The sequence below is a fragment of the Macaca mulatta genome, chromosome 12 (genome assembly GCF_049350105.2).
Source record: "Macaca mulatta isolate MMU2019108-1 chromosome 12, T2T-MMU8v2.0, whole genome shotgun sequence".
NCBI classification, from domain to species: Eukaryota; Metazoa; Chordata; class Mammalia; order Primates; family Cercopithecidae; genus Macaca; species Macaca mulatta.
The window spans coordinates 124,401,909-124,411,184 of record NC_133417.1 but is presented as its reverse complement, the minus strand read 5'-3'; the positions used below and the strand labels follow the sequence as shown (position 1 = coordinate 124,411,184).

The 9,276-nt window shown below is 43.0% G+C and overlaps 1 protein-coding gene across 5 annotated transcripts in view; it reads left to right on the top strand.

The window, feature by feature from the left end:
• The first annotated feature begins 144 nt into the window (after positions 1–144).
• Positions 145–9,276, top strand: part of NHEJ1 (non-homologous end joining factor 1) — an 89,366-nt gene continuing 80,234 nt past the window's right edge. For 2 of the 5 annotated variants that reach the window (XM_028830469.2, XM_077956363.1), the window contains exons 1-3: positions 447–829; positions 2,575–2,751; positions 3,252–3,464. In XM_028830469.2, coding sequence (XP_028686302.1) covers positions 818–829; positions 2,575–2,751; positions 3,252–3,464 — 402 coding nt within the window. In that variant the 5' untranslated portion in view covers positions 447–817. 5 annotated transcript variants of the gene reach the window in all.

Below are 9,276 nucleotides of genomic sequence, written 5' to 3'. Positions count from 1 at the left end.
TCTATTCCTTCTACTCGGCCAGCGTGACTCCAAGACGCGCCACTACCTCTCTACTAGCTGGCCGCCCGGCCTCTCCTCCAGTTACCCTGCCACTGCGGCGCTCCTCTCATCAGCGTCCCAGGCCCAGAAGCCCCGCCCATGCCAGGCATAGGCCCCGCCCCTGTGTCCCAAGACCCTGCCTCCTCTTGTGGGGGGGAATCGGCCTCTTACTCTAGGCCTTTCGGTTTGCGCGAGCGGGCAAGAGAGCGTGCGTGCGGCGAGGAGGGTGGGCGGTCTCGCTGCCGCTGACGGTAGGTGGAATCGCATTCGAGTCCGGGCAGAAGCAAGCCAGCGAAGGGCTGCTCAGACGCTGCGGGTTGGGCCTGGCTTGGGCATTTTCTCCTTGGAGGGAGCGCGCGCTGCCGGGTACCAGGGCAGGCCTCCGGGGGGTAGGCGGGGCCGCGCGTGCGCAGTCCGCCGGCTGCGGCCCGGCGTGGATGGTGCGGCTCGAATGAGGGTATTCCTTGGCCGCCTGTTTGGTGCGACGAAGCCTCCAGTGGCCGGCTTTGTTGCCTCTTGAAGGATCCCGAGCCGCGTCCCAGTGCAGCCAGTGCTGTAGAAATGGGAAGGCGGATGGCGAAGGCTCTTCTAGCTGGGGCGGGTGGAAGCGGGACGCCCGGCGGCTCCTGGGGTGGGGCTGTGATTATGGGACCTAGGGTTCGCGTTCTCCCAGGGGGACCGGGCGGGGCCCAGCCGGGATGCTCTCTGGGCCCCTACTGCCCTCTGCAGGGCGTCGGAGGAACTGCCCAGAGGAGTCATTGCTGAGGAGCGGAACTCGATGCAGATAAAGGTTCTCAAGGGACCCCTCCGCCGGGATGCCCCTCAGCGCCCCTCCACTCAAGAGAAATAAACCCGTAAATCTGGTTAATGTGAATGCTAAAGGCAGCCTTGAAGGAAAAAAGAAAAGGGTGAAATGTGGAGGCCTCGGACGCAGAACGGGACGCGTGTGGTGGGAGCAGGCAGCCGGGGTCTGGTGCACAATGTGTCAGGCCGCCTTTTTATAGGGTCGGTTACTGCTGGCCGCATTTTAAACTCCTCCCCCTTTACCCAACAAACAAACAAAACCCATCAATTTGAACTTCCGGGCTTTCCGAAGGAATGGGCTAGAATAGTAAATCCAATTTTGGCAACTGTTAGAGTACACTGGGGCGTGCCTATAAGGGAGATGAAAGGGTTTGGCGACTTTATTTGCGTTTGTGACCTTTGGCAATGTGGAGCTCTTGTCCAGCTAGGACTAGCTTAATCATTCCATGACCACTTCTGTCCCCATAAGAGCAGCATGTGGGAAATGTGACGGAAACACCATCCTCCAAACACAAGGCTTTGAGGATGCCGTAAAGAAAGATCACCATATATATGTATCTGTATGCATATCTATATATGTTATGTCACAAGTCACAAGGTCACACTTCAGAAACTAGGGGAAATGACTGTCTTAATCAGACTTAATAAGGAATTTCGTTATTTACATTCTAAATTTTTCCTTCCTGGTGCTTCTCTTCATTTTGTATTTGTAGACTGGAATAATGAAGGAAATTGTCATCTTTTTTTTCTCCCCCACAGGAAAAACAATCACATTCTCTGTCAAGCAGCCGTAGTTCTGATTGTCTACTAGGTTAAGCCTACTACTTTAGCTGCTGAGATAGAAAAGTTGTTTTGCAGGGGTTCCAGGCTGGGCATGGTGTCATTGGTGGCAGTGCACTGGAGTGGGAATGTGGAGGAAGAGTTAAATGGAAATTAATTCAGTCTTTACCTCTGTGATGTGCTCTGCCTTGTATTCATGATTTCCTAGTCATTCTGGTTCTTGTTGAAATGAAATTTAGGTCTTTTCTGTTGCTCCTGGACACAGGTTCTTAGCTCTTTTTTGTGTCATGGATCCCTTTGAGAGTTTGATGATAGCTGTAGACCTCTTTCCCCCTCCCCATGCATATATACATGTATGCATAACATTTTCTTACAATTCTAGAAGATTCACATGCATTGACTCTAGATTAAGAATCTCTGTTTTAGGGATTTAAAAAAAAATCCTGAGAGCTTCCTAAACTCTGTTTTTAGATAATGATCAAACACTTTGAATTTCCTGGCCCTGACACTATGACTTATGATGTTTTATAAGACAAGAACTATTCCTTCTCTTCTAGTTCTGGGAAAGGATAGCAGTGACATATTTATTAGCAATGTGATAAAGGTGGAATAAGAAGGGTTTAGGTTTCCACATTATGCTATAGTATTAGAAAGCAGAAATACTAACAGCAACATGTTGAGGCTTAAACACTGTGGAAGAAAGATTTTCTGTCCTCTAGGAACATAATATGGGGGAAAAAAACCCTCAAGATTTTAAATATACTTTTAGTGGCCAAAGGTAGTAAAGTCAGTGATCAGCTGGGTGTATACTGGGAGAACGTAAATCCATGCCTTCTGTTTTATCAGGGAGGATTTTCATGAGATTTTAGTTGATACAGAGTGGTTTAGGTGGTACCCTTCTTAGGCCAGCATGAGCCTGAGGCACTTTACTAAATGAGGACTTTTTTGCAGATGGAAGAACTGGAGCAAGGCCTGTTGATGCAGCCGTGGGCGTGGCTACAGCTTGCTGAGAACTCCCTCTTGGCCAAGGTTTTTATCAGCAAGCAGGGCTATGCCTTGTTAGTTTCAGATCTTCAACAGGTGTGGCATGAACAGGTGGACACTAGTGTGGTCAGCCAGCGAGCCAAGGTAAGTATGAAGAGAAGTACTGCTGTGAGGTGGTGGGGGATACCATTCTTTCCTAGTGAAGGTCGGGGATGTGAACATCAACCAGCTTGCTGGCCTGTAGATTCCCAAGGAAGGTTGAATTGGGTTGAGACAATTCCAGTTAATGTCCTGTACTTCTGCCTGTAGCCCTGGGAATCTTCATGTGTGTGTTTGTGTGTGAGAGAGAGAGAGAAAGAGAGAGAAAAAGTTAGTTTCTCTACCCTATGCATGATAATGAATATATTATTTGATCTAGATAGACCTTTTTTTTTTGCCCAAGGCAGAATTTTGAAGTAGGCCAGTTGATCTTTGTGACTGTCTTCTTTTTGTTTTCTTCTTTCCCGTTGTGATGTTTTTATCTTCTGTCCCCTTCCTCTCATGTCCGTTGTCTTCATGTTAACCAGGGCTTTCCTTTGCTGTTACTTATGAGGGAATTATTTTCCTATTAGCACCCTTACTGTGTACCACTGCTGTCTCTTTAGGAGCTGAACAAGCGGCTCACTGCTCCTCCTGCGGCTTTCCTCTGTCATTTGGATAATCTGCTTCGCCCATTGTTGAAGGACGCTGCTCACCCTAGTGAAGCTACCTTCACCTGTGATCATGTGGCAGATGCACTAATTTTACGGGTGCGGAGTGAGCTCTCTGGCCTCCCCTTCTATTGGAATTTCCACTGCATCCTAGCTAGTCCTTCACTGGTAAGTGCAATTTGAATATGGGGTTTGGGGAGGGATGCCAGTTGCTTTGAGATGAAGCTTTAGGTGCTTTTATTTTTTTGCAAACTTTGTTTGAAATTCTCCAATCAGAAAACTTTCCTTGACTATACAGAAGACAAAAAGGATTCTTGACTGTTACATCCTTTCCTTGCAAAAGGAGCAGAGTATTGAGTGTCTTTTTGCATTAATTAATTTATTCAGCTTTTTTTTTTTTTTTTTTTTTTGAGACAGAGTCTCGCTCTGTTGCCCAGGCTGGAGTGCAGTGGCGTGATCTTGACTCACTGCAAGCTCTCTCTTCCCGGGTTCACGCCGTTCTCCTGCCTCAGCCTCCCAAGTAGCTGGGACTACAGGCACCCGCCACCAGGCCCGGCTAATTTTTTGTATTTTTAGTAGAGATGGGGTTTCACCATTCACAGGATGGTCTCAATCTCCTGACCTTGTGATCCATCCGCCTTGGCTTCCCAGAGTGCTGGGATTACCGGCATGAGCCATGTGCCCAGCCAATTTATTCAGCATTTTAAAAGCATCTACTATGGGCTGATTGTTGGTTATCCAGACCTGAAACAATATAGCCTCTTCCTGGAGTTCATAATCTAGTGAGAAGACAAACAGGAAATTATGATAAAGTATGATAGGTTCTTTGATTGAGGTAGACCCTGGATGGTTGAGGATTGGAGAAGACCTCTTTGAAGAGACCGTTACTGAGCTGAGTTTTGAAGATGAGTAGGATAAAATAAATAGAAAAGTCATTGTAGGCGAGAGGTGTAGAGATGTGTAAGGATGTGTAAGTGAGGGGCAAGTTCGGGAACTTCATGACTGCTGTGTAGATAGGAAGGAATGAGAAATGAGGGAGGCAGTGGCCAGATCTTGAAGGATTCTAATGAGTTTGGATTTTATCTCAAAGGCAACAGGATTCACTGAAAAACTTTAAACAGGAATTTTACATGATCCAATTCATGGTTTATCAAGAATATTCTGGCAACAGGGTAGAATATGTACCAGTGTTAGGTACCTTTCTAAACATGATCTCATCATTTAATCCTTGCAGCTGTCCTTCAGGATAAGTATTATTGTCCCTGTTTTTCAGAGTAGGATACTGAGATTGAAAGTAACTTGTCCAAGGCCATCAGCTTATGAATAAATGAGCTGGAATTTGAATCCCAGAATAGTCTGGTCCAAAGCCTCATTTTTAGAGAGTAAGGGGATAATATCCTCTACTAACTCATAGCTTTATGTTTCCCAAGAGATTTTATTAGAAATGAAGAGTGGACATTAAAGACTAGTTTTCTGGAATAACAGACAGGGTTTCAGTCAGTAGCACTTAGGGGACAGGGTCTTCTTTGCGAAGCCTAAGAGTATATATTTGTTAGCAGAGGGATTGGAAGACAAGAGGACATCATTTTTTTCTTCTTTAGTCTCCCACCGGGGATGTGATGCTTTGGCATCAATGGAAGACTGGATAGAAAGACTTTTTGAGAAACTGTTTGCTGATGTTTATTTTTGATTTGGAGCCCAGTAAAACTAGAACTGAGTGCTGAGAGAATTACTTATTCATTTATTAACTTCTAAGGCCTATCAACAGTGCTTAGCATATACTCACATTTGTTTATTTTAATTGAATTTCTTGTGAAATATTCCATCTTGCAAGTAAATAAAATTTTAAAAATAAATTAAAAAATAAAATTAAAAGTTTTTTTTTGTAGAGATGGGGGTCTCTCTGTGTTGACCAGGGTGGTCTCAAATTCCTCACCTCAAGCAATCCTCCTGCCTTGGTGTTACAAGCCTGGCCCCATCCCATATTTTATCTATTTCATTTAAAACATTTAAACTTTCTAAGTAACACCAGGGGGCAGTGTTTCCTCAATAATGTTTGTTCTGGGACCAAACCATTTGGGTGACCTTTGGGAATCCCTAGCAATAGCTAATCTCATTTTGTATTACATGGACCTAGAAATGCAGAATACGTAGTGTGATTGTGGAGGCAGTTCTCCTTGGAGGCTCATGGACTCTAATAGTTTCTTCTTTCAAAAGAATACAGTAAGGAACACTAGTATAATGATATTACAATTATATAATATCTATATTATAATATAGATTAGCATATAAATATATGTAATATATAATACATACTATGTTAACATATGTTATGTTAATCTATATTAACATAATATATAATGATATAATGTAATATATATTATATAATATGTAATGATACAATATAACATGTAATATAGAATACAATATAATATAAAAGTATATAAAGAAAAACTAGCTATTCTAGGCAAATTCCTCTAATTGGGGAACTACATTAAAGGAAAGAGACATCAATGTGTAGGGAGGGATGAGTCTTGGTTTGCCATAGGAAGAAATTAGATTTGAGCAATTGATGAACAATTGTGCTTCAAGTTAAAATAAAATACTTATCATTAAAAGAAGAATGCCCCCCTAGGGAAATGCCTGAACTTGAGAGAGCTTTATATGGAAAAAGAGCCAGTGGACACGGGTAAGGATGTAGGTGGATACTATTTCAGGCTTGTGTGTATGTCTGTAAGGTCACACAGTCATAGTTTTTGTTTGTAACTCATTCTTGTGATCGTTTTCATTTAATTTTTTTGAATGAGTAATTCTTTAAAAAGGCAAACATTTCAAACAGCATTTAAGTGTATACAGTGAAAAAATAGATCTTTCTACCCCTTTCCCTAGTCCCTCCTTTTCCTTTTCCAAAGCAACTACCAATATCAGCTACTTGTGAATTCTTAAAGCTGTATGTGTATATACTGTATATATATCCTCATATAACCAAATATATATCTGTGTATATGTGTATTTTTTGACAAATAGTATCATGCTGTACACACTGTTTAGTACCTTCCTTTTTTCACTTAATTGTAGAACTTACCCACTGCTTCACTTGGCCAGCCTTAAAAAAAAGAACTTAGAGATTATTCATATCAACACATTCAGAGGACCTACCTTTGTGTTTTCTTTCTCTCTTTTTTTTGAGACGGAGTCTTGCTCTGTCGCCCATGCTGGAGTGCAGTGGCACGATCTCGGCTCACTGCAAGCTCCACCTCCCGGGTTCATGCCATTCTCCTGCCTCAGCCTCCAGAGTAGCTGGGACCACAGGCGCCCACCACCACGCCCGGCTAATTTTTTGTATTTTTAGTAGACACAGGGTTTCACCGTGTTAGCCAGGATGGTCTCGATCTCCTGACCTCGTGATCCACCCACCTCGGCCTCCCAAAGTGCTGGGATTACAGACGTGAGCCACCACACCTGGCCTGTGTTTTTAATGGCAACATAGCATTTAATTTCATGAATGTATCATATATTTAATTGATCTGCTATTAGTAGACACCTAAGTCTTTTGCCGTTATATACGGTAACTATCCTTGTATTTACTTTTTCTGCATGTAAATGTGTGAGTAAATTCCCCTAAGTGGAATAGCTGGGTCAAGGAATATTTGTATCTTTTAATCTTGCCACATAACATAATGCCAAATTGTCTTTCAGAGACATTATGCAGCTTAACTCCTTCCAGTTGTACACGAAAGAGGAGAATGCCGGTTCCTCATACTTCTCCAGCATAACATACTCACATTAACAAGCTAATGGTTCCTAAGTCTGCAAGAGTATTATGGAATATGTTAGGTTTTGGGTCTCTGCTTGCTTGCTTGCTCTCTCTCTCTCTCCCCCTCTCCCCCTCCTTTTCTTTCTTTTTCTTTCGAGATGAAGTCTCATCATATTGCCCAGGTTGGTCTTGAATTCCTCAGCTCAAGCGATCCTCTCACACTGGCTTACCAAAGAGTTGGAATTATAGCATAAGCCTCCGTGCTTGGCCCCAGGTCTCTGTGTTCTAACACTGAGTCCATCTTCATTTATGACAGACTTCATCTCTTTCTGTTTCCTGTTGTCTGTTCTTTCTAATGTCTAATATAAATTTTGATATTCCACATTTTAGCTTTCAGATTTGTCATGTCTTTGGACATTTTTTGATTCCTAGGAGCCACATCCAAAGGTTTCTTTTCTTTTTTTTTTTTTTGTGAGACGGAGTCTCGCTCTGTCGCCCAGGCTGGAGTGCAGTGGTGCGATCTTGTCTCACTGAAAGCTCCACCTCCCGGGTTCACACCATTCTCCTGCCTCAGCCTCCCGAGTAGCTGGGACTACAGGTGCCTGCCACCATGCCCAGCTAATTTTTTGTATTTTTAGTAGAGACGGGGTTTCACCGTGTTAGCCAGGATGGTCTCGATCTGCTCGAGACCAGGTGGATGACCTCGTGATCCACCTGCCTCAGCCTTCCAAAGTGCTGGGATTACAGGCGTGAGGCACCGCACCCGGAGGTTTCTTAGTGGCAGAAAGAGATAGGTTTTAGAACCAGCAGACTTGAATTTGTAACTCAGCTCCACCACTTTGAGACTACTTGTATTAATTTGGATAAGTACTGAATTTTTATGATTCAGTTTCTTCATCTGTAAATAAATCAACCACAACCTTACTGTCGAGTCATGAGGATTAAATAAAGGCACATATGAAATATCACTTATGTTTAGCATTATAGTGGACCTGTGAGGGCAAATATTTCAACTCCATAACTTTTCGTTTTAAAAGAGATGCTGGGGCCAGGCACAGTGGCTCACTCCTGTAATCCCAACACTTTGGGAAGCTGAGACAGGCAGATCACCCGAGGTCAGGAGTTCGAGACCAGCCTGGCCAACATAGCGAAACCCCGTCTCTACTAAAAATACAAAAATTAGCCGGGCATGGTGGTGCATGCCTGTAATCTCAGCTACTCAGGAGGCTGAGGCAAGATAATTGCTTGAACCCAGGAGGTAGAGGTTGCAGTGAGCTGAGATTGTGCCATTGAACTCCATCCTGGCCAGAGGGAGACTCTGTCTTTAAATAAAAAATAAATAAATAAATAAATAAATAAATAAATAAAAGAGATGCTGGGGATGATGGCTCATGCCTGTAATCCCATCAGTTTGGGAGGCCAAGGCAGGAGGATTGCTTGAGACTAGCAGTTTGGGACCAGCCTGGGCAACATAGTGAAACCTGTATCTACAAGAAAATAAAAAAATAAAAAAAATAGCTGGGTGTGGTGGCATGTGCCTGTAGTCCTAGCTACTTGGAAGGCTGAAGTGGGAGAATCACTTGAGCCCAGGAGTTCAAGCCTGCAGTAAGCTGTGATTGCATTACTGTACTCCAGCCTTCACTGTATCTCCTGATATGATTCATCTTGATCTTTTTTGTTTATTTGTTTGTTTGTTTATGAGATGGGAGTCTTACTATGTTGCCCAGGCTGGTCTTGAACTCCTGGGCTTAAGTGATTCTCCCTCTTTAACCTGCAGAGTAGCTGGGATTACAGGTGTGTACCACCACATACAGCTTGATTCATCTTGAGATGGAGACCTATCATTCTGCTCCCCTGCTCATGACTTATGAACACTTCTATGGAAAATCTGAAGACTTTGGAGAAAATTATGTATAGCTTTTCCTCTGAAAAAGATTAGCAACTCCTATTTTTATATCTATTACACTTCCTAACCTCCTTAACTGTTGTGAGCTCTTTGATGGCAGAGGCCTCATAGGGTCAGAGTACATATTAGGAACCCAGTAGATACCTGTTGAATTGACTGATGAACTGTATATCTTCATATATTGCTGTCTATCAATTACGGGGAGTGTCCTTGACATCCTAAAGCACTTCAAGATTTTTCCTTATAGTGTCTGTGGATTTGCTTTGAACTATTTATACATTATTATTATTATTATTATTATTATTGTTATTTGAGAT